At 41.8% G+C, this 25,986-nt stretch overlaps 1 protein-coding gene and 1 long non-coding RNA gene across 12 annotated transcripts in view; one reads left to right on the top strand and one right to left on the bottom strand.

Annotated features, from left to right (window-relative positions):
• The window catches only part of LOC123029947, a 30,042-nt gene extending 15,249 nt beyond the window's left edge, over positions 1-14,793 (top strand). Inside the window, exons 2-4 of the long non-coding RNA XR_006415998.1 lie at positions 11,770-11,963; positions 13,403-13,495; positions 14,610-14,793. This is a non-coding gene — a long non-coding RNA (uncharacterized LOC123029947). The remainder of the gene's footprint in view (positions 1-11,769; positions 11,964-13,402; positions 13,496-14,609) is intronic.
• Positions 1-25,986, bottom strand: part of NFIX (nuclear factor I X) — a 266,099-nt gene that overhangs the window by 15,347 nt on the left and 224,766 nt on the right. For 5 of the 11 annotated variants that reach the window (XM_044443404.1, XM_044443405.1, XM_044443406.1 and 2 more), the window contains 6 exons: positions 19,113-19,175; positions 18,619-18,693; positions 15,640-15,760; positions 14,646-14,782; positions 7,230-7,352; positions 2,072-2,247 (listed from right to left, as the gene is read on the bottom strand). In XM_044443404.1, the coding sequence (XP_044299339.1) occupies positions 2,072-2,247; positions 7,230-7,352; positions 14,646-14,782; positions 15,640-15,760; positions 18,619-18,693; positions 19,113-19,175 (695 nt within the window). The remainder of the gene's footprint in view (positions 1-2,071; positions 2,248-7,229; positions 7,353-14,645; positions 14,783-15,639; positions 15,761-18,618; positions 18,694-19,112; positions 19,176-25,986) is intronic. The other 6 variants (XM_044443402.1, XM_044443408.1, XM_044443409.1 and 3 more) reach the window with 3 other exon arrangements.

Here is a 25,986-nt window from a genome sequence, read left to right as displayed (position 1 = left end):
CTTTGATTCTGGGGCAGGGAACCTCTTTCAGCCAAACAAACCAATTCAAATTCAGAGAAGCTCAGGCTCAATACACTTCAGTGGTCAAGGAGACCCAAGGTAGAGTGGGCAGTGCCAAAAGTGAAAGGCTCATGGTCAGAAATATTCTAGTTTAGAGCCCTTTCTACCAGTAGTAGCCTAATAAAATGGGGGGGGGGGAACTACACCAAAGCTGGGAAAATGCCAAACCACTGGTTGGAAGCAAGGGGTTGAAGGAAGAATGTGGCTTTCCAGAGAATTCTGGAGGCCTGAACTGGGATCAAAGGATGGCAGCTTTGGCTTCTTGGCTTGAGGCTTCTCATCCCTGCCATAATTAGTCAGTTTTTGTTCCCTTTGATTTGTATGTATGTTTTAAGCTCTTGCTCTCTTTATATGTTCTTCCTCTGATTAGTGACATATAGTTGATTTAGTATAAAAGAAAGAAAACAAAAATGCCAAGAAACCAGTAATTTAACATACATGTATACCTGTGCAGGGCACAGAGGATGGCTAATTAAAAGACTAATCCCCCAGCTATACTCAACAGAAACCAATAACATGGTCAAAACTAATAAAAAAATTAATTAACCTTATCGAGGACCTTTGCTAAATGGCTCTTCTGTAAACATTATAGAAGCATCTTGGTCAGGAGAAAGGAATTTCTGGTTAATATTGTGTTAAATTGCTTTTGGACACAAGGAAAGGTATGTTTGGGCTTTTTTGTTTTAAATAGTTATTGTGATAATGTTGCTTTAAACATGTATTTTATTGTACTATTTGAACTTTCTATTTATATACTTTTGAGAACCACTTTCAGTTGAAATGCAGCATAGAAATAATCTGTGACTTAACATAACACAACAAACTAACCACTGTAAGGAACTTCCATTGTAATTCTACTTCCAGCAAACTGTGACAAAGTGATGCATCCATAGCACTAATGGCCCCTAGGGTGGAAGGAACTCATGTCTAAAACCTTCATTCCAAGGAGGATGAAAAAACTACTCTTTCAAGATTCTCAACATCCCATAGATCCTGGACAGAGGCTCTCATGCTATGGGAGAGAGGACATTAATACATCTCATCACAACCACGCATCCTTATATGCCAAGTCACAAAGATTCCCTCTGTTGGTGGCATTCAAAATGGTACAAGAGTACCACTTCAGCCACATTCTTTAAAAAGTGTTTCTAGTAAAAGCAACTGACTTAGGAAAGTAGATTTTTAAAACTATAAATGCAACAATTCTTGATTACTCAGACAGCCCCACATTCAAATGTGCATAGTGCTCTGAAAAGTTCCAACTTGTTGGCCCCTGGATTTCTCTGCCATGTACCAATATTGCAAAGCCATTTTCACCTCTGTCTCCATGCTACTAACACAAATTTCACAGTGTTACATATTCTAAATCATGCTCAGCTCTACCCTCTGGGATCCTTCTGTGCCATGGAATCCTGAATACACTTTCCTATGTTCCAGAACATTCAAAGCCCTATAGAAACTTCTTCTATGATGAACAGGGCAGTGGAAAGGAATGGTGTAGGTAAATAGGGTAACAGGACAAAAGCCTGTCTGGGAAACATAGAAACCTGTCCTCCCTCTGGAAGTCATGTCCCACAAGGTGAAACAACAAGCAGAAGAGAAGCCCATCTATTGAATTCATTGCATTCCTCTTACCCTCCCCCAAAAGAAAATCTATTCCAATATCCTGGCTAACCCCAGTATGGTTTTTCCCAGGCTACATATTGAAAATTGGAGCCCTATCTATTTTCAGAGGCCAAGATAAGGTGCCAAGAGCAACCCAGTGTCAGTCAGACTGCTTCTTCAAGGAGGGGCCCATTCCACTAGACCAACAGGGCTATATAATAGTGCCTAAAAGTACTACTGACTTCTCTATGCCCTATGCAGACAGGCAGGCAGGCAGGCAGGCAGGCAAACAGACAGACAGAGGGAGGGAGGGAGACAGAGAGGGAAAGGAGACAGAGAAGGGCTGTCTGGGCAGGATTCTGGTTGGACTGGCCGGCATCCCTGGGCTGAGGTGCAAGGCTCTTACCTGCCCGGAGCCCTGGCCTGAGCCATCCGAGCATACAAACTGCACAAATTCCTTCAGCGAGTCCTGGCCGTGGTGGTGGTGGTAGCGGATGGTCGGGTGTGTGAAGTAGGGGCTGGACTGTTGGATGATGGAAGTTGACGGGAAGTGCAGGGCCGACGCTGTGGCACGGGGGCTTCCTGGAGAGTGTAAGGACAGATGGATAGAAACACAGAGAGGAGCGGAGAGAAAGAGACAGAGAGAGAGGGACAGAGAGAGATGTCAGTAACAACCCCCATGCCATGCTGCTTCCATTCCGTACAGCCCTCTATCAATAATATTTGCTCAGGCCTCATTTGAACAAACTGCCCCATGTCCTTGTGGCAGAGGGTAAGGAGTGCCTCCATTTCTCTCTTGCTCTTGTCTCAACCTCAGCAGGGGGTAGAAATTGCTATTCTTCATAACAGATACACAGGTGAGCATTTGCAAAAGCATGCAAGCAGATGCAGAAGGATATGAGCTGTGTGTTATATATCCTGAACCTATAAACATGCAGCAAGTGTGTATATATATATGTATATATATATTTATAAAGACATACATGCACATGCGTGCATGCACACACATGCACATACACGCATGTGCACACACTCAATGGGGATGTAGGATAGTTTTGCTTCCCTGCATATCTTTATACACCTGTCATTTTTACTTGCCCTTTGCTGGAATTATCTGCCTACAATCTAGGAACATGTTTTAACCAATGCCACTAACCCCCTCACTCTCACCCCTCATCAAAATGTAGTACAAGTACAGATAGCTTCATTTACTGTCATTCATGCCCCTATTACTATGACTTTTTCCATCTTTCTATAGTTTCCTCTTCTTGTTCCCTCCTCTAATTTAATATTATTAGCTTGTTAGGAGAAGGACCCATCATTTTTCTTGTGTTGTTCTGTGAAATACCATGTACATTAATGGCACTGTATAAATAGCTAAGGAAAATGACAACCTGTACATCTCTGTCAAGTGTACAAGAACAAACATGCATAACATATTCTTCCCCTTGGGAATTACTGGTACATGAGTAACTGACATGGAAGGAATGGAGCAGAGCCAACCAAGGGACCAGCTGTGGTAAACTGGGAATTGCCTCCGCTGTGTGGCTGAAGTTCCTCCTACACACACTGATTCACTAAGCAGATGGTGGGAACTGGAATAAGGAACAAGGATGACAGCAATGCAGGTTCACAGAACAGTTGAACAGTGGCTGAAGCTGGGAAGGGAGAAGGAGGGCCGAAAATGGTTGTGTCCTAGCACGGAATCAATCTAAGCATTATATAAACTATGATTCTGTGCATGAAAAATCTCAGCTATACGTATAGAATGAGGTAGTTCCTGAGTAGGGGCTCCCACAAGATTTTATGGCAAGGTAGGTCATATGAGTTGAATGTGGAGGAAAAAAAAAAAAAAAAAAGAGTGGGGCCTTTGTCATGGCCCTGATGGAATCATCACAGCTGGAACTGTCCAGCCTTTCAAACATTGTTAGATTACTAGATTTAATCAACACCAAGCCAGTTTCAAATTTGTCATTATTTCACTTCATATCAGAAAAAACTGGTGAGACATTTCCAGGCATTTTGATCAAAAATCTTACTCTATCATTTTCAGAGGGAGTAAATGCAGAGGACATGGAAAGGTTTGCTTTTGGGGCAATTCGCTGCACAGGAATATTCAGCAGACTTCATTGTGGTTAGGTTAAACTACGCATTATGCAAAAAAAAAATCTTTAATCTGATCACCAAATGATTTTAAAAAAGAAATACAGCACTGAAGGAAGAGAATGTTTAAGTCTTCAATGCTGCTTTCACAATCAAAATCACTTATTCCAAGGCTGCTGTTTGCTCCACAAGGGAAGAATCAAACAAATAACTGGGAGTAGAAGGTGGGTTTTTTACTGGGAAAATGGCACTGGGGAAGGATTAAATACTTGCTGCCACAAAACTGCTGCTCATATTAAACTGGTAGCATCCAGAAATGCATTTCATTAAAAGATAAAACCTTGGGATATTATATCAGGGATAATAATAATAATAATAATAATAATAATAATATTTTTTTTGGTTAATGACTTGCCCTATGACTGAAGCTCTCAATGTGTAGTTTGGCCTATCATTTCTGCTAATAAGTTAAAACTTCTCATCAAGCATCTGTGCTTTTACTATTTCATAATACATTTTATGTATTTCAAATATTTTTAAAAACTATTTTGTGTACATTATGAAAAGTAGTCCTATAAATAAAAAGTAACTTAGATATACAAATACACAAAACATCTTTAAAAACCAAAAGACAGGGTACACAACTTAAGAAATTGTTTCACACATTGCTGCATACCTGTGTGTTCAGAGTGTGTTGTCTCAGTGACAGCATATGTAGTGAGCTCTAATGCATATGAAGACTTGTAGCATGATTTCTGTACACACTTACCGTACAGCTGGCTAGAATTTATGTCTCCCAATTCTCCACCCTGTGTTTGGAGCCTTTTGCCAAGATGTTGGCCAGTTACGTGTAGGCTTCTGGAGAATTCATCAAGTGTATCCATGGTACACTCCTCAAACTGCATGTCCTGGACAAACTTGGGCCTACTACTTAATTTGTATCTATTTTTGTTTTGGGTTTTTTGTGTGAGTGCATATGCTATAAAACTGCATTTCTTTAATACAATTAACTTGTTTAAAATACTACTAATGATTTTACACAGGAATTATAACTGTGTCCTATGTATAAGGAGCAACATACTGATAGTTATACATTTTAGTAGACATATCATGTCTGAAGAATTTTACAATTATGAAGCTAAAAGTTGCTTTGCTGATGTCTTCAAGTTGGACTTCTCCCTATAGACTATTTTAAACTAGGGAGCTGGTGGTGGATGAACTACCTTCATTTCCTGCCCTTTTAAGTATGATGTACCTCTGTGGATTGAAGCTGAGAGGAAGAAGAAAGAGAGAAATCAGTCTGCTTATGGCTGCTGTTAGATTACTATTATAACCATCTTTCATTATATTATTTTATGAGTTCATGTACAAAGAGATTAGATGGGAAATCCAGGCAAACACTGGCCAGTACATTCCTAGCCCCAAACATGCCAATGGCTTTAATCTTCACAAGGAGGGCTACTCTATCCATTTCTAACAGTGACCTTCAACTGGTATTATATTTGCATCAAGCCTTGAACAAAATGTATTTGTCATCCAATGCAAGATCCAAAGTGCATGGAGACAGGCAAAAAGTTCAGCAACCTACTGATGCTTGAAATGCCAGTCCTTTACAAAACCTGCCTTAGGGTTGGATTTGACACTTCAAAGCACTCCAGTTACTACTGCAATCCTATGGATGAACACTTTTAACTCCTATGTGACTTTCACTTCATGAAAGTGGGTATAGGCAGCTCAAACCTCATTATTCTGCTCCTAACTTGACTACTTCATCAGAGATAATGTCATAAATACCTTGATCTGAACTGTTTTTCTGTGTGTGCATGTGTGTGCATGGGCATGCGTGCGTGCACACACACGCCTTTCATAAATACAACTTTATAACCCTAATATATAGCGTTACAACACACACACAAGCATACACAAAATACTAGCCTTAGGCATTTGTACACAATACCAAAATAGGTTTTCATTCATGCTATCTACACACATACACTTGAATATGTTCTGAATTAAACAAGAAAACCACTGAACAACTGGAAGTCTGGTCTCCTAAAAATAAATGGATTTAATTATATTTTTGGATTGTCTGAGTTGGATCCAAGATCTGCAGGATGAAGCGTTGTTTGAATGGAAGGCCCTTCCACCTAATTTTGTGGGATGCCCTCCCCTACACACATATCTCATTCCACAAGGGTATCCTGACCTTGCATAGCCTTTTTAGGGGACTGGAAGGGGTCCTGTAGGAAGGAGGGAGCAGGAAAGTCTATTTGACCAGCAGTCAATGCACTTTAAATCTGGGTCCAATCTGCTATGCCTGTATGATCCTACCAGTGGATAAAGGATAACTTCAGAGGCCCTCCTTTGGGAGCCTACACTCCCATAGACACAGTAGGTAGCATTCAGGGAAAGGGCCCTCCCTGTGGTGGTACTCTGGTTAAGGAAACTCGTCCTTCAGGCCTGTTGCCTACTGTGATGTCATTCCAGCACATTTCATACTGAGATTTCTGTCTGGAAATTAGTTTTAGGCTGTTCTATCATCTCTTGCTTTCAATGATATTGTTGTTATTTTACTTCACACATTTTAGCACTGTTGTAGTACTGTTACTATTTTTTATCATAATGCCACTCTGAGAAAGATTATTTGAAAAACAATATATACATAATTAAACAAATAAACAAATTACTTTTGGATGTGAAATTAATGCAGCTTATCAGCCTCCAAACGGGCACTTAGAATAGGTTAAATATAATATTGCTGTTAAAGCATAAATGTCTAGCAAACAGAAACTTCCCCATGTCATCTTCATGGCAATGGAGTTTATACAACCCAATTGCAACTGCAGCACTGTGGAGAATCTCAGAGAAACAAATTCAAACTCTTTAATCTTCAAGTAGCAAACCAAAGGAAACATGACACACAAACCTGAGTGCATCTTGATTTGCTACACTGGTCCTTGTCTTTGTCAGAACTACACATTTTCTCTGAGTATTTTACTAGATGTTTAGCTCTACTATATCCTTGCTGGCATCTGTTTTTCTATAGGATTCTCATATGAACACTCTAAGCTATTTTATACCCTGTTTCATCAACTCCAGCTTGAGGAAGTCCAAGTTGATTTGGAGCAAAAGAACGTGACAACTTAGATGTAAACGCTGCCCTTTATATTCCATCACAATGACCAATCTTCCAGGATGCATTTTACAATCCATGTGTTAAGTTGGCTCAGCAGAAAAAAGAGAAAGCAAGAGAAGGAAAGAACAAGAAAGGGAGGGGAGGGGAGGGGAGGGGAAGAGGGGAGGGGAGGGAAATAGAGTCAGGCAGAAAGAGACCATTGCCAGAACCGACATGGCTGAGTGCTCTGACATGCTCTTCCAGAGAGAGAGCTCTGTCCCTTGCCTTCCCACCCTTGCCCACAATCCACCCATTCCCCCCCCTAAGAAAATGGCTTTGTTCTCACCTGGTCTGACTCCTGCTAGGACAGGCAGCGGGTGGTGGGTGAAAGCCATTCTCGGGGAGGTGGTGTGGGAGGACAGGGCACTGCAGAAATCCAGCTTCCCTGACTTCTTTAAAGAAGCCGGTCCTGGCAAGGAATCAGGGAGAAAGTGCATGGTTTAACAGATGGAAAGATGGATTAGTATTTAGCTATGCTCTTTCATTCATTCCTGTGGCCCATCTCTCAAGTTGAATATGCCCCCTTAGCCAGGATTGTTGCAGCTCAATGGCATAATGTGTGTTTGCCAATGGCAGTTTTGAACTCTTCTGCCTCTACCTGTGACTATGCAGGTCTATGAACTGGCTGGCATGTGTCTGTTTTGCATAAAAGCTGCCAGCTTGCTGTTTGAGAACTTGACTGGAATGATCAGTCACATTCCACCACGTGAAGCCAAAATAGAAGATACAAAGACATTGCTATCATTTATTATCTTATAGCACTTACCATGTACTAAGCAATAACCTCTGTGACTCTGCACAGAGCCAGAAAAAATAGCCCAAGGAGCAAATAATTAGCTTGCTGACCACATTAGATCACAACAGTTTCCTTCCTCCCAAAAACGACTCATTCTTTTGTCTTTCCTTGTAGAGTATTCCTTTGGGTTTATGCTAGTTTTACAGACACATCTGAAGGACTGATACACTTGACTTGTGCCACTCTACAGTATGACTGATTGGAACTACTCTCTAGTCTTTATTAAAGTTTTGAAAGGCCTTGGGTGCTTCCAGATGGAGGGTTCCCAGTGCTACAAATCAAAATGTATAGAGCAGTTATTCCATCTTTTCCTGCTTCCTTGATTTATTGTCGGAAGAAAACAAAAAGAATAAGCAGTGGGAAAACACAGGAGAATTACCCTAACCCCAACCTCAACCCTAACTCCAACCCTAACCCCAACCCTTGTAAAATTCCACAAATGAAGCCTTGCAATGTGCTCATCTCATGGTTTTTTCAAGCATAAAGTAGTCTTGCTTCAAGTTGAATTTGTGAGGAGGCTGAAAATCCCTCATTAGTCAGGATGTTCATTTGCATGACAATTGCCTCTTCTAGACTGAATTAATAATGATCAGGAAGTTGCATCTGTTTAAATGCAATTTATGCCTTATGCTCTGGTCATGCCGTTCTGTTAAAGAACAGCAAGGATCACAGACCTGTCATTTCACACTTAGAATAAGGTGTGCATTGGTTGTCATTAGAATAAACATAGATAATTCTTAATCTTAATCTCTAATTATTAATCATAGATTAATAGAATTGCCTGCAGCCCTAGAAATCACAGGGTGCTAAAGGCTAAGGGGTACATCATGACTTATTTTTCCTTCATATCTATGCAAACCTGGTCAGAGAGTCAAGTGCCATCTTTGATACCTCATCCTCAAGACTCATGCCCACCCCCACCCCCCAACCTTTCAAAGCTATGTATGTGTCTCAGTAAGTAAGTCTGAGGAAACAAAACCAAGAAGGCTATTGAAACCCCAGTAGGTTGTGACTGGCCTAGCAGCCCTGGAATGAAGCTAAGGAAACAGGACATTACTGACCAGATTTTCTAAGCCCAATTTGATTTTGCATATCTGCTTATCACAGAAATATTAATGGCCACAGAAACTCATCCTAAAATGGCCATTAAATCAGTACAAAGAAACATATTATGAAATGAGGGTAATATCTGGAGAGTGAAGCTGCTCCTGGGACTCAAATATATATGGATTGCACATTATAAGAACTACAAAATGTGTTGGTTAGTCCTGAATCAAGCACAGAAATTCCTCTTCCTCCTCAGTACAGAACCCTTGATTTTAATAAGAGCTAAGGGCCAAACTACAGTAGATGTGAGAACTCCTTAACTAAATTTCCCAATGCCTTTATTTTTAACTTAAGGCAACTGCTGGGGTCTACCAATTATGACTGGAGCACTGGGCAATGGGGGGCAGAATGTTTAACCTTCACAGTGTACTATTTTCTAGATCTAACACAGAAGTTAATAGTACCTTTGGGGGCAGACTTGGATAAGATTTCAGTCTGCAAAAGGGCACAAAGTGGAGAATTGTTAAATACCCCTCCCCAAGCACCACTGCTCCAATCAAAATTTGAGCTACCACCAGCTGCTTTAAGGCAAAGATGAAATCTGATGATGAAGCAGATTGTGATGTTCCTATGTCCCCATACAGTTTCGTCCCAACACAGAGTCTTCCCATATTTAACATACAATGGTGCTAGCCCTGCAACAGTGATGATACTTGTAGAAATGTAATTGGGGAGGGAGAGATCACTGCAATGCAGTCAGCTTTGCAGTAGGGGAAAAATCCTGATTGCCTCATTTAAGAAAGGTAGGTGTGTGTCCTAGTGGTAGAGGTGGAAGCTTCATACCTCTAAACAATGGCAACTGAAAGAGTTTGTTGAAGAGGCTGCTGCAATGGTGGGACTTCACTGAAGGAGAAAAGATAGCCTTGCATTATTTTGTTCAGGGGTACATGAGTTCTCGATTCAGGACAGCTCAATTCTACAGGAGCTTGTGGCAGTCATGCACAAGTATAGACATCTCCATCATAGTGCAGTTTGTACATCTGGATCCCTCCAGAAAATTCACAACAGAAACAAACAAGCCAGCCAGCAAGCAAGCAAACATAGATCATACACAAGAAGTGGAGAACACAAAAACTTCTGTGATTTATCCTATGCAATGTGGGCAGTATTCTTAGGACAGCCACTTGTGCAGACGTTGTTTTAAAACACACTTGGCATTTCCCAGTGTCCAGATGTTAAGAATCAAATGGACCATTCCAATAACAATGGACTGAGCTCTTGGACAGAAGACCAGGTCATTTCATTTGGCCATTCCTGCAGCATGCATAGATGTGCTGTGCTCTGCCTCTTAAGGTTCCACAAGACCTGTCTTCTCAAGAGCAGCTGATCACAGCGTTAACTCCTCCTGCAGTCTTATTACTCTCTTGTATAAGTCTGGTTTCAATACACACTGCTGACCTTAGTGCATATCTCCCACTTCTTTTTATTGTTAATTAGTATTATGATGCTAATTTACATTACTGTGCTTTGCTGATTCCTGTAGTTTCCTGATTATCTCGCATTCAGACACTGCCCTGGATAGCAGTATTCAAGTTGAATTTCCCTCATCAGGACAGCTTGCCATGTTGTCCAAAACTTGGGTAGCACATCTTGGAGTGGGAAGCAACCCTCAAACCACACAATGATAGCTCATGGATTATTGGAGGGTAGTTTCCCACCCTGAACAAATCTTACTTCAGCTGCTGGATCATGAGCACTGGGTCAATGACACACGGAATACTGCCCCACCATGCCTATTTTAGGAACAACAAGTTAGCAGAGTTGTTCCCCATAGTCCGTCTCACATAATGAATGGCAAACTCAATTCTCCAAGTGTAAATCCTTATGGAGGCAAAACAGCATCATCCATGTGCCAGAGACATTTCACCAGTGTCAGGGAAACCTCAGAGTTTGTGAAAGTATGCAGTACCTTTAGAAACACAATCCTAAGGAGCCAAGGAGGACTGAACATGCTCTATGACCAAGGAATGCTGACTTTTGGGAGGTGGGGGGTGGTGGAGTATCCTGAAAATGGGGATGGATGCATGGTTGGAGCTTGGATGCCTGGTTGCTGCAACTTGTAAATGCAGCTCCCGTATTCTGTGCAAAAAACTCCAACAAAACAAAAAACCCAGCCAGAAATGGCTGCTGTCTGTGGTTCTAGTGATCCTGTCCTGGGACCATCACTGATTTAGCCTTGGCCCAGTATACACTAAGGAGTTATGTTCTCAAACTGTGCATGGAATATACCCCAATGTTTTGCACAGCAATTAGCGTGTGTGTGTGTGTGGGCTGATCCTAATTCCACTCCCCAGAAACAATCACCCACTTAGGAAACATAACTGTGGCTTTTAAAAAGTCATCCAAATGAGTGTACAACATGCAAATTGGTTGCACACCTCTTGAGCTGCTATACTGTCTTTCAGGGAAATGGGCTGTGGTTTTCATGTTTGCCACTGCCTCTGTAATCCAGCACAATCTGGCAATTCAGCAGCATGCAAGGGGGCCCAGGAGAGAAAAGCCCCCAGCCTGTTATCTCATGCCAGCTGCCTAACACCTGATACCTGTGCACAGAGATGGAGATGGGAAGAGGGGATGCCAGCCAGCTGTGAACACCTGTCCCTGTCAGCCGGCTGGATGATCTCTCCAGCTGTTCACACAAGCCCTGCAGCTGTGCTGCTTAATTGGAGATTTGTTGAGATGGCTGGGAACAAAACTCAACAAGACAAAGGGGGAGGGAGCTGGAGAGAGAAAGAATAGGGAGGAAAAAGGGAGAATGTGTTTGAATACAACCTGTTTCATAGCCTTGAGGCTTCTGAAGGGGAGGAGACAGCTTTGGGATCAAATTGTCTAAGCACAGAACAGGATGATGTGACAGGATTGTAAATGTGTAACAATCCTATCAGGTACAAAGCAGATCCATTCACACATTTATTCCTCACAGCTAAGCTACACAGTCTTGACCATCAAATGGGCTACAAGCAAAAAGAGGCATAGTGTGGAGAGTGACTAGGGAGCAACAGAGCCAAGATGACCTGTGCCACAGGTGAAGGAAAATGGAGAAGGCCCTCTCACTCACTGAATCTACTCTGATCTGAGGGCGATTTGCTTCCTGGTTCCAAACATAGAAACCAAGCTGTAAGAATGAGCAATGCCTTCCATGAAACCTGCTCCATTTTCTGCTTCCATGCAATGGTTGAAATAATGGTTAACCCTCAAAAGATCTATCCATCTCCTGGCATTCACTTCCTGTTCTTGACAGACTTTCTTAAGATGAAACTACAGTCCCTGCCTGTTTTGGCTAGTGGCTACTGTGCTCCCTCTCATGGATTTGTTCAACCATTTTGGATCCCAGCTAACTTTCCAAAATAATTCATGGCAGGAATCCTAAAAATGCATATGGATGGACAGATTTTATTGACTAGTCTTCTTTCTTAGTCAACATGTCCTTTTTGGAAGCCTCTCTGGTAATTTTAGTTAACTCATGATGCAGATTCACTCAGTCACCTATTGCTAAGTCCCTACACCAAGTGTGTTTAGTTTCCGACACCAAATGTGTACAAACCACTTTACTTACTATACTGTACAATAAAATCTTCAGGCAAAAGTACTTTCTCAAAGCAAATGCACGAAGAAAGTTTACTTTCTCCTGAGACATCTGACTTGCTAACATAGTGTGAGCAGATTTATCATCAGTTGAGAATGCTGATACGAAAACACCTGAGATGTTCAGAAGCAAAAACATAATTTTCATCCTAACTTATAAAACAGATGAAAAGTCCAATAACATAGGACACTGGTAAGGGGTGATTTCTTGAGAAACCAACTTCACCACCATGACAGCACAGATTCACAGTCATTCCACCAACTGCTGGACAAGAGTACCCTATCTAACACCCAGAAGAGAACACAGGAATTTGGAAAGGTAGTTGACCAGGGGATTATTTTAATAGGTGGAACTTTTGACTGCATATTAGTCACTCTCACCATAAAGAGTCATGAAGGCTGGTTATAATTCCGATGCAAATTTAGACTTTATACAAAAGTTTGAATTATTCAAAGCATTTTTCTTTTAGTAAAGAAAGCAGGGTGATATTCTCAATGGGAATATAAGGAAAGACCTCATTAAGCAAGCCCAACCCTAGAATGGCACATCATGTCATTGTTGTTGCTGAAATTGCTATTTCAAAATGACAGCAAAGGCTTCAAGTATCAAACAAGGTACAAATTCTTGCAACCACTGGACTACAATAAATTGAATGCAGTTCTCTCAAGTTTCAAGGGTAAATGTAATTGTGTCCTGATATCTCCGTCCTTTACTTAGAAGGGCTAGCAATCCACAAAGCAGTCTTAAATTACTCAAGTAAACCCTCTCTTAATGTGTTCTGGATGATCAGCTCATCCTAGCAACCAGCCTCCTATCCACTGCCTAGTTCCACCTCTAACTATTCCACCCATTTTAATGCAGGTAGAAGCCATCCATGGAAATACTCTGGGTTTTAATTCAATTGTTTTTGATTTTTGGTCTCAAAATGTCTCTTTTTCTGCAGTTAAACAGCAACTTCATCTCATTTCAGAAGCAACTTAGTCACAAACCTGCCTGAGCCAAGAACTGCCAGGGTAACTAGCAGCTATATTCAAGCCAAGGGGCAACTGAACTTCAGCACTGGGTAAGAAATCCCAATACAAACAGGTGTCATGCCCAACCCAACAGTCTTTGTAGTACCTTTTTGTCTAATACAATGTTGCACCCATACTGCCTTCCTCTGCTCTCTCCCTGGACAATAATTCCTTTCCTCTTTATTCATGGCAACCTCATAAAGCACACATCCAACAAATACATGCTGACATGCTGTTACTTACAGCCCCCACATGGCACCCACAAACTGGCATATCCTCTAGCATCTGAGCAGATTCCCTGTCTAGATATTTCTCTTCCCAAAACATACTATACAAGGGACATTGTGGATTTGTTTTAGGTTTTCAGGAAGTCTAAGCAAGCATCACAGAAACATGTAGAAATTTGCAATTCAGTGTCTGCTATCTACCTCTGCCCCTTTATGCTGGCAGATTAGGATACTTTAGCACCAAGTACTTCACTGGCACCCTTATCCTTTCATGCTCCGGAGTTCCTACAGCCCTTAATATGGCCTGCCACCCAACTGCACCATTAGAATCTGTACACCTTAATCTCATACTGCAGCCTTGCTGGTCCAGCATTCCTCCTTCATTTTAGTCACCCCCAGCCTCCTTGTTTAGTTGTAAACCCCCATCTCCACTTCCTCTTTAACTTCTGTTCCCTTATTTCTGATCTGGACTCCCCTCTAAATAGAATTTCTACCTGAAGAGTTCTGCCCAGGCAACCATATCTCAGTTTGCCTTGAAGTGTTCCTTTCAAGGAAAGTCTCTGGAATTTGAAGCAGACAGATTCTCCATGCAGAGTTCCTTGGAAGCCGTAGCACAGCCGCCACTTGCCCTGCACCTTCCTTAAGGTGTGGCAAGGTAAGGCAGAAGAAAGTCCTGGGAATCAGGAGCAGCAATCACTACACCCTAGGATACTCCAGGGGGAACATGTCAGGAGAGACCAAAATCTGCCACAGTATTCTTTTATCTTTAAACTGAGTGACTGTTTTTTTAAAACCAAAGATGAGTATCATATTGGAGGAATGAAAATTCACAATTGTTAACTGCTTTGCGGAAGGAAATTTGCATAGCCCCCCTGGTGACAATGCATGAAGGGCAGAGGTCAGCCTAGTCTCTCCTGGTTTTGTTTCCCATGTCAAGCTATGCCAGTTGATGAGGTCAAGTTGGTGCCCCTACCTGCATCCACATCGTTGGGCCACCCACTGGACTGGCTGCTGCCAGCTGCTGGAGACCGCCCTGTTCCAGGGTAGAACACATCATCTACAGGGCTCTCCATCTCACTGTCATCTATTGATTTGGGCCTCTTGGTGGAACTGCAATTGAAAAGACCAAAGAGAAGTATATCATAAGCAACAGAGAATGATAAGATGTGGTACCAGTTGAAAAAGTCCTTCTTCCTGGAGGCTATGGGGCTTTCTCATTTAAGGAGCATGAGTCTAAGCTACAACCCAGAAAACTGACAGAGGTTTCTTTTCATTCTGTGGTGGTGTTTATGGAATGGATTTAGAAGAAACACAGAAACATAGTAACAGAGCGAGTCAGAAGGGGTCTCTGGAGCCATCCAGTCTGACCCCCAGCTCCAGCCGACTCCGCTCACGACATGCCCACCATGTGCATGTCTAGTCTATCTTTGAACACCCTCATGGATGGGGCCTCCACCACCTCCTGTGCAAGCCCATTCCATACCCTCGGGGTCCTAACTGTCAGGAAGTGATTCCTGGCATCTAAAGGGAACCTTGGCTCCCTGAACTTTGCTCTGTTGGAGCACGTCCTGCCTTCCTCTGCAGAGGAGAACAGGTCTCTACCCACCTCCGTGTGACACCCCCTCACATACCTGTATGTCGCCATCAGATCCCCTCTGAGTCTCCTCTTCTCCAGGCTGAAGAGACCCAGTTCCCTCAGTCTTACATCATATGGCATCCCCTGCAAACCAGCCACCAACCTTGTGGCCCTACGCTGCACTGACTCTAACCTGGCTATATCCTTCCTGTAATGAGGGGCCCAAAACTGTAATGAGGGGCCAAAAACCAAGAGTACTGATTCTTCCTACCCACAGTCTTCACCTCCACAAACAGGGCTGGAGGATGACACTGCCACAACAAGCACCACTTGATTGACTAAGATCCTTCAACAGACTTCTGCCTTACATAATAAATATGGGAAGAAGTACCTGCTAGAAGGTGGAGATGTTATCGACCGTCTTCCAAGAGCCACTTGATTGATGTTGTAGTAACTGGGACTCTCCAGGTCAGCCAAAGAGAAATTTGGACCAGACGCTGTGGCAACAGGAGCTGAGGAATAAGAGACAACAGCTGAGTGACTGGAGAACAGGCATGAAGAGGAAAACAAAAGGTCAAACTAACTAACTCACTGAACAGCAGTCAGCATCTTGAATGCAAATAAGGGGGAAAGGGGAATGTGATGCAAGACTAGTTAGATGTAGCACTGGTTATGAGCACATTTGCAGACACAGGCAGATGTCAGCATGTTGAGTATCACTGGAGAAATTCTACTCCTCTGTGCTATTATCTCAAGCTTTCATTGTTTATATCTAAAGGATAATGTAGCTGCCTTGAAAACATTTGCTGACTCTCTTCCCTTGCATCAAGGAATATAAACTGGTTTCTTTTTCAAAAAGACCTGCTGCCTAAGATCCAATTCATTCTGCAAAGGTGCAGCCCAAAGCAATTAATTTGTGGAATAAAACCAGTAACTTCAGCAAGAGAAGTTGTTGGATGCATATATGCAAAACAACACTGTTGAAAAACATAAGGAAAGACAGAAAGACCTCTCCATTACTACACATCTCTGCCTCTCCACTCCAACCTTTTTCCTCAGAAATTGGAGCTTCTCTTGCTTGTAGCAGTGTTTGCTTCATTCTGCTGAAGGAAAGCAAGCCAATGGATCTAACTATAAAGCAGTTTCCTAAATTATTAGTTGAACCAAGAACTGTTCAAGCCAAGTGACCTTTTTATCTGGGATGCATATGCAGTTCCTTGTCTACCACATGAACTGATGGGAGCCAGTATGGGCTAAAACACCCCATCCCATTTTGATGGAGAGAGTGGAACTAGGGAAAAGTTTTATGGACTTTGTTGCTTGGAATTAGGGATGGGATAAATCCGCATGTTATGGTTGTTTTTTCTTTGGTCAATCCATCTGGATGTTTGGTAAATAGAAAGTTAGTTGAATATTCCTAGAAATGGGGAGCTTCAGCAATGATGCTTCTGTGCCAATGATGTCATACAGTCCAATCTATATATTAGAATATGTAAAGATAAAAGGAAATGCATACATGGGATCTCCACTGCTTTGTTTTTCAACTGGTCTGTACACATTCTTTCCCCACACTGGCTGTGCAGCATTTAGAATGGTTCTATGAGTTTACTGTAAACATGTTAGGCCTATGGAAGCCAGATCAAATGAAATGGGAATCAGATATGAGAAATTATCAAGATGGATGTCCTCAACGACCTAGCACCTAAATTCAAGTGATTCTATTATAATTATATAATAGAAATTGTGACTATCTTACATAAATATAATGGCAACAACTGATCACCAAGCTACTATTAGGCTGGGGACAACTCTGAATCAAAGGATGTATGCTCACTTCCCCTGATCTCATCAATGCAGTAGCACCAAACCATATAGCAATAATTTAAAGGTTTACATGGCACAGGCCTGCTATCAGCAAACGTCAGAAGATTAGGAGGAGATAGGCCCTCAGGGACCAAGTCCATTTTTACAAGAAAAGTACTCCACCTTTGTCGCTAGCCCCTCAAGAGAGGCAGCATCTCAACAGCAGAACCATGTAAATAATTCTTTGTGAGTAGAGCCTTCCATATGAGGACTTCTGATATGGAAATCTCTGATAAATCGCAGCTGACTTCAGGGTGTGGGCATCTGGAAGCTCCAGCTTATAGACCTCGGTCCTAGACAGAGGTCTGTTGGGTCAAGCAAACACAGTGCTTTACAGAGCAATCTGTTTGTTCTGAAGAGATGTGTTTTAACTCTTTGTGAGTTCTGTAAAATGAATGAAGCAGGAGATTACCTTCTCTGGGACTGTGCTACAGTACAGCAAAGGGCTTTCTTTTTAATGAGCTCCACAGCTTCGGCATTAAAGAACCTTCTTTGAGGTCTATTGTCCAAATTGACAATCTCAAAAGTGTGGTTCTCAGTAGCTATGGAGATTTGTTAAAAGTAGCAGGTATCTAGGCCAGCTCATGAGAATTAGTTGTATGTGTCTGCCTTACTTTTTTTTCCAGTAAGTGGTCATCATGAAGCCTTGGCTTTGATCTTCCATTAATTCCCAATAGAAGCAGAATGAGAAGCTAGCTCCTGGAACAGAATCTTTATTTCAGTTGTCAGTACCTTGCACCCTAGCTTTTCTGACCTTGTTTCTGATGTCCTGCTAAGGCTCTGTTTCTTGGATGATGCCAGACTGTTTGGCTTGTGCCTCCAAGCTCTTCCTTACTTTTGACCTTCAAGGTGAATTTCCTACATAGACTAGGACTGAACAAGAATCAAGTGCAACAGGTCACCACCTCCTGATGCCACATAAGCTGATTCTATGTGCCTGGATTTCTTTCTGTCCTTTCTTTCTCTCAGGAAGTTCTTTTAGTATCCATGTTGAACCCTTAGAACAAGAAACATTGAGCGAGTGAGACAAAACTTTTCTGGACAATGTCAGCTTTTCTAAGTATCAACTCCTTGAAAATGGAAGATGCCCTTATTTTTACACCAATTTTCAGAACAGGGATTCTGAAGCCCTTTCCCTGTTCACGCAGGGTGTGATCAGTTTAAATGTATTAAGCAGGTGGGAAGGGGCACTGATGCTGCTGGGGCAACTTAAATGTCAGGAGAAATGACCCTTAGAAGGAGTTTCTTACATAGAACATGAATGTTCAAAATATCCATTTTAATTATTTCTCAAATCTGATTCCTGTTTCATTCAATCTGACCTCCATTGGTTTAGCTTGTTAACAGTAAGCCCAAAGAATGGCAGCACAACTGATCACTGAACTTACTACCTCAAATTTAACAAGAATAAAGTCTGAGAATGTATGCAGCAGCTGTATACATCCCTGAGTCTGGATTATTATAGGAATACCACAGCAAGCCATGAGTTTCAGTTGCTTTAACTTACTTTGTGACACTCTCACCAGCTCTGTAACGTTCCAGACACCTGATGTCACAAAGCAGTCCTGGAAAGTCAAATGCCCTGCAAAAAGAAGATGAGACAAACAGGTTGGGTCATAAAGATGGAGTGGTGGCCAGGTGGCAGTAAGTACAGGCTGAATAATGTGCCACGGTGTAGTCAAACCAAAAGGGATTCTTGATTCTCTCCTAGCCATGTTGTGAATTTCAATCTCCCCTCACAGCTCAGAATACTATTCCACCAACCTTTCCTATCTTAGTCCAAGGCTTCTGCTCTTAGATCTGGCCTTATTTCAAGGTCCCTCTTAGATCTCTTAATCCTACCTTAGTACTGCTGCATTTATTTCTCAGAAATGGTGCACACTGGGCTGTGAAAATATCAAGTTCCCAGTCAGCAACCTAGCCCTAGAAACAGTGTCAAAGGAGAAGAGTGAAAATAAAGGACTGACTAGTAAATCTGCTTCAAGACAGAAATGTACTTACCATTGGGCAGTGGTTTGATGTCCGCATCTCCTTGCTGGTTTGAATTATCTGATTGTCCGGATTCTGAAACACACAAGTAAAAGCTGACATCAGTGGATTATTGGAAACGAGAATGGAAGATGATTGGCAATAACTGGGCTGGGCACCTTGTACCATTAGACTATTTTTCATGGTCAATAGGAAGGTTGTTCCATGATACTAAGCAATATCATTGCTGACAGCCAGTATGGTGAAGTGGTTAAGAGTGTGGGACTAGGACTCAGGAGATCTGCGTTTTAGTCCCTGCTCAGCCATGGAGACAACTGGGTGACTTTGGGTCAGTCACAGTCTCTCAGCACCGGGTCATTATTGTGGGGATAAGATTGAAAGCAGGAGGAGGAGAATGATGCAAGCCACCTTGAATTCTTGAAAAAAAAAGGATATAAATCTAATAAATAATAAATTAATTGTAGTTCCTTACCTAAGGCTTGAGGAAATGGCCTCAAGCCTGGGAAATGGCCTGGGAAGCATGGCTCATTTAAACATATAATTATCATAATCAGATACAAGTTCTATGACAAGTTGATATAGAATGGGGTAATTTGGTAGTTAATTTGTGCTTTCATATTGCAGCCCTATAAGATTACTAATTTAAGAAACAAGGAAAAAATCTACCCCTCCACCCCAAAAAAACCCTATGTCCTAAATTACTAGTTTATTTTCATCTATTGCTGAAAAGATAGGTCGGATAAATCATTTGAACCTGTTTGCTACCAGAATTCAGAGATGATCCAGTACATTTTAGAGCTTTAGGCAGATTATTCCATTGACATTTCCTCCCATGCCTGCCTTTGTGGTAAAAATATAATGAACTATCTGAGATTTTACTTGCCGTTCAATTTCCCCCAATCTGCCTCCCTAGGTAGATCACCTCATCTGCCTAATGATAGGGCCTACCCTGCCAAACTTATTTCTTGCCCTGCAGGTATCTCCAGCCTAATATGAACTATAGAATCCTGTTTTCTTATTTATGGGTATACTTTAAAATTTACAGGATGAGGGTTAATCCAGTGGAAAGCCAGTGTGGTATAGTGGTTAACAATGCAGGACTGGGACTCAGGAGATCTGGGTTCTAGTCCCCACTCAGCTAACTGGGTAGCCTTGGGCCAGTTGCAGATTCTTAGCCCAACCTACCTCATAGGGTTGTTGTTCTAAGGATAAGATTGAGAAAAGAAGGAAAGTTATGTAAGCCAACTTGAATTTCCACAAGAGTATGGTTCATATGGTTCATAGTCCTGGAGGAATATCAACATCCATGCCAAGGCTACCTGAGCCTACTTTTGACTGGGGCGGCTCAGGATTTCATGGCTGCCATGACAACCATGTGACTGTCTCAGCATATCATTGGTCCTACCCATGAAAAAGGCCACACTCTGAACCTGGTCTTTTTGCCCAGTCAGCAAAACGGTGAATTGAAAACGGAGGGTATAACATCAACCCTGTTGTTATGGTCAGATCATTTCCTCATGAGATTTAAAGTTTCAACCACTGTTTCCCTTTGTAAGGCTGGGCACCTTAATTAAACTGGTCTATCCATGGAGCCTAATGGATCCAGATGGGTTCCAGAGGGCTCTGGAAAGTTTTCTGGTTGATATGGTTGGTGCTCCTGTCTAAGCACAGGACACTCTATGGAATACTGAAGTGACCCAGGCCATTGACACAATTGCAACTAAGCATCGTTTCCCCGCAAAGCCAGTTCAGCCTCATGGTATACTGCTGACTTATGGGCAAAAAAGCAAGTAGGGAGACAACTAGAGTGCAAGGTGGAGGAAAACCCATGTGGAATCCAATTGAACATGAATAAGAGCTCATTATCAAGCCTGTTCTACAGTGGTGAAGGTGGCAAAGAGAGCTTTCTTCTCCACCAGCATTGTATCCTCTCAATGCCATCTGGAGGAGATGTTCTGAGTGGTCTGTGGCCTTTTAAATACAAGTCTTAAGGAAGATCAGGTGAAACCCTGCAACCAGTTATAATGATTTTGCAAAGCATTTTGAGGATGAAATCAAATCTGGCACAAATTGGACTCCACAGTTAATACAGTAGAGGCAGAGGTGTCCAGAGAACTATCTGGTCTAGGTTTGTTGGATGGCTTTCAATTATTGAGGATATGAACAAGTATGTCCATAGGCTGAGGATGTGGACAAGATGCTTGGGCAGGTCTGGCCTACCACCTGCATACTTGACTCTTGCCCATCATGACTGATCAAGCCTGGAAGGGGGTGATTCTGGATTCATTTCAGTATGGCTTTAGACCTGGATTTGGAACAGAAACTGCCATGGTCACCCTGTGGGATGACCCATGCTGAGAAAGACAGGGAGAGTGTTTCTCTGTTAATTCCCTTGGATCTCTCAGTGGCTCTCAATACCATCAACCATGGTATCCTTTTGGATAGGCTGGCAGAGTTGGAGGTTGGAGGCAGTGCTTTGCAGTGGTTGCATACCTACTTGGCTGCCCAATTCCAGAAGGTGGTGCTGGGGGATTGCAGCTCTGCACCATGGCAACTCTGCCATGGAGTTCTGCAGGGTTCCAAATTATCCCCCATGCTATTTAATATCTACATAAAACTGTAGGGTGAGATTACCCAAAGATCTAGGCTGGGGTGTCATCAATATGCTGGTGAATTCCAGTTCTACCTCTCTTTTCCTCTACCTCTGAGGCAGTGATGGTTCTGAACGAGTGCTTAGGCAAAGTAATGGTCTGAATAAGGGCCAACAAATTGAAGCTTAATGCAGACAAGACAGAAGTGCTGTTGATAGATGGCTTCCTTGCCGAGATGGTTGATGTCTGACCTATCCTGGATGGCACTGCACTCCCCATAAAGGCCAGGGTTCAGAGTTTGGGGGTACTTCTGGATTCACAGTTGTCCATGGAACACTAGGTGGGCTCCATTTTGTATTTATTAATTCATTTCATTACATGGTAATTTGTTTGGTTTAGTTTTACTTATTGTTTAATCAAAATGTTTTATTGTTAATCTGTTTTAATATATTGTATTATATCTGCCTTTTATTGTGTGTAACTGTTCAGAGAGCCAGCATGTCTGAGTAAACAGTAGACAATTTTAAAATCATAAATAAATAAATATTTTGTGGTTTACTAATATCCTCAGATTTAAAAAAAAATGCCTTGTTGTTTCTAACAGATGAAACCCTGTGCCTGTATGTGGTCTGCCTGCTTATTGTCTAGGGTAATAGTTTGATAAATGATGGGCAAATGACCTTGTTTTTAGACAGAGGTTAAATGCTTAAAGATGAAAACCTTCAAACTTTCTGATTCATGGCAACATTCTTTGGACTTATGTAGAGTCATGCAGCAGTGGTGCTGAAAGAGTCAATTCCTCAATTGTTTATTTCTCACTTCCAAAAAGTGTACAAGTACAAAGTAGAAAAACTGTTGTCTCACAAATGGATGTGACCCATTGTAAAAATAAATGAGGACAATCATGTCAATGATTTGGAAGACAAACCATGTTTAGCCATGTGTGGAATGTTTAGCATTGTCTTTGAAGAAATGAAGTCAGAGCCCAATCCACACATGTTCCAGTACATGGAGCAACAACCAACTATGGTCCTGGTGAGTGTATCTAAACAGATGCCCTCACATTTCCAAGCTTGATGTAAAAACAGTGGCAGTGTCCACCACCATAGGTGTGTGTTTAATCTTCTCTTCACCCTTGCCTCTCTTGATCAAATGCTGTTTCCAGTTAAATTATCCCTTTCCCTTTCAAAAGCTGCTGTTATCCTGTGGGGGGAAACATATAGGCACCATACCAGTGCTGAAGTCATAATGCAGTCCCTTTGGTTTCTATTGAATTTTTCACGCAACACAGCAACTGCTTAGCCCTATCCTTATTTTTCACACAGGTGTAATACATGAAATACTCCCTAAAATCTGAGGGAATGTGCTAACATTTTCCAAATATATAAGATACCAGGAAAATAAGAGAGGGGAAGTTTCTTGGTGACTTCCTTTCCCTATGGGTAGAATAAGAAGTAGTTGGTTTAAATTATCAAAAGAAGGACTACAAGACCAAAGCTGAAATCCTATATCCAATTGCCCAGGAGTAAGCTCTACAAAGTTCAGTTACTTCAAAGTAGACATGGGTGGGATTGTGCTATGAAATGTAGAAAGACCCTCCTCATTTAGGACAGGATTGAAATTCATGGTCCCTCAAATGCTTTGGCATACCACTCCCATCATCCCTCACCATTGGCTACACTGACCCAGGTTCATGTGAGCTTTAGGCCAAAACATGTGAAAAGCCACAAGTTCCTACCTCTGCTTTAGGAGAAGTTTATTAATGGAAAATGCTATATAAGGGCCAACTACATGTATTAGTAGCAGACCAATCATGTAGGAAACAGGGAGATGAAATCCAGTCTATCCAAAAGGGTAATGTTAATTTTAATTCTATTCTTATTACCACACTGCAGGTTGTTCCCCCAGCTGTGGTCATATATGAAAGGTTGACTGGGAGAATATCACTTTAGGGGACAGATTATGGGGGTAATAAGCAAGGAACAAGATAGGAATTTAGCACCACAATTTGTGTACTCCAGTTACAGGGCTGGGATGTTTTAGAAGAAATCTTGGGGGAAGAGGTAAAATCCATTGTGTTTCTTCAGATTCAACAAAGGCATGAAAACCAATTTAACTACAGAGGAGAAAAGAGGGACTGTGTTTATACAACATGACAAGCAATCCTTGCCCTAACAGATGATCAAGTGGTTTCTATGTTATAATGGTTTCCATCCTCCCCACCAAGTAACCCTACTGTTGGCATGCATCCACAGTCACCACACCTGAAATTCAGTTCCAAAGTGCACTGTTCCCTCCCTATGTTGTCCGCGTCTTTCTAATTGGTCTGCACAAAGGGAATGGATGGCTGGAGTGGCTCCTGTAATTTCTACTTTTTTCAGGGCACTCTGTGATAGTTGCATATCAGGACCATGGAAATCATGATCTGGGGTTCAAGGCAACACAACAAGTCGTGGTATAGAGAAACCATAGAACAAGCCATTGTTTCTTAGTATGGTTCCTAAAGACCAAACTTTCCATGGTGAAATTTCACTGGTTCACACAACAGCACAGACCAACAATGGTAAAAAAAGCACCAGAGCTTGTTGTGTTGTCTGAACCCAGCCAGTGTCTGTGTGTTCCTAAAGTAACCCTTCCACTCCTTCTGGTATGTGGGGGTTGCCATCATGTCCAGGCAAACATGGACACTACCCATGGACATGGGGATATAAAACCAAAGGGAACAGACCTTTGCATAAGGATCTTTCTTAAGAGCAGGCAGTGCCTTCAAAGACTCCCACTGTTTTTTCTACCAGTTGTTTCTACCAATTGGCTTGTCCTTTTAAGTCCTCAAGGCCTTACTTCTTCTTAAGAATGGCTCTTTTTGAAGGTTTCTTTACCAGTGAATGCTTCTCAAGTCTCAAAGGGCTATAAGAATTCAACAGAAAGATTTTGTCCATATCAGGAATATTTCCCGCCAGAGATATTACACAAGCACAATGAAATGGCAAGCTCTGGACAGAGCACTGGACAAAAAAGAGGGAAAAAGTCCTGTCGTCTGGTAGCTTTTGGAGAGCCAAATGAGTGCATAGCTAACACACTGTGCTGCAAATGAGGAAGTAGCTGGTATGAATTATCTTATGCCATGAACTCATCAGGTGGCCTCAGGCAAACCACTATCTCTAAGCATCTCATCTGTAATATGGGGATAAGGATGCAGATGTCCTACCTTACAGGATTATTGTAAGAATGGTAGCAAGATAATAATATCTGTAATATCCCTTGAGCATGCAAATGACTTATACATACATTGCTATATTTTATTGATTCACAGGAATGCAGATATTCGAGAATCCATTAACAAGGACATGAACCTAGAAAAAAAGAGGCAGCTGGAAAGATGCCAGATAGAATAGGAATGTTCAGATGAACACTGTATCCATGATCCCTTAACATCAAATGCCCTTTATTATTATTATACCATTCATATCAACAACTGTAATTCTTAAAATGTTCTTTCCCCTTTCACAAGGCATCTGTGATGACTTAAACCTATGTGAAGTAAAGCTGTTGCTTATTTCAGATTTATGAATTGAAGACAAAAATGCAACGGACTTGTTTCCTTCATTCTTTCTACCTTAGCTACATCTCCCAGATCCCATCTAGTACAGAGTTCTAGGACCTGGCATATATGTTCCTTAGCTAGATGCCTTTCCTCTCAGAGCTCGGTACAGAAACTTGGTTCCCAATCCATTCCTCTGTCCTCTACGTATTGCGCTTGTGTAATATCTGTCTTGGTTAGCAGAAAATGCTTTTTCTCTGTGTAACCATAAGGGTTAGAAAGATTTATGTAAATGAAAGTTTATTTACATGTAAATGAAAGTTCAGATTTGCATAGCCCCTTGGCCAAAGTCCACACACTGTTTGTATGGGAAATTTAGGTCTCCTGAATGAAAATTTGACCTCATTTTATTGACAAGCCACCCAGTGACAGAAAGAGGGAAGTATCTGGGAGGTAAACTATGAGAGGAAATATGGTTTATGAGTTTTCAAATAGCTTTTCTGTCATGAGTTTTTTCAGCCCCTCAAACCTATGCCATAAGACCACCTGCCCTCATTGTGCTGACAGAGGTCTAAGACCTCCAAAGAGTTAAGCAGCCCATCCCTTTCCTGTCCAGACTTGGCTCAGTGAGGCCAGCTGCAGAACTCAGGTTACCTATGTCAACAACACTGCAAGTTTACCTCTATCTGCGCCAAAGCAAAGCAAAAAGAAGCCAGGAAATGTGCCTCGTACTCTGTAACAGCTGGGGAAGTAC

Source organism: Varanus komodoensis, unplaced genomic scaffold (assembly GCF_004798865.1).
Source record: "Varanus komodoensis strain SLA01 unplaced genomic scaffold, ASM479886v1 scaffold42, whole genome shotgun sequence".
In the NCBI taxonomy this organism is placed as follows: Eukaryota; Metazoa; Chordata; class Lepidosauria; order Squamata; family Varanidae; genus Varanus; species Varanus komodoensis.
The sequence above is the reverse complement of the archived record's forward strand: the minus strand, read 5'-3'. Positions and strand labels throughout refer to the sequence as shown.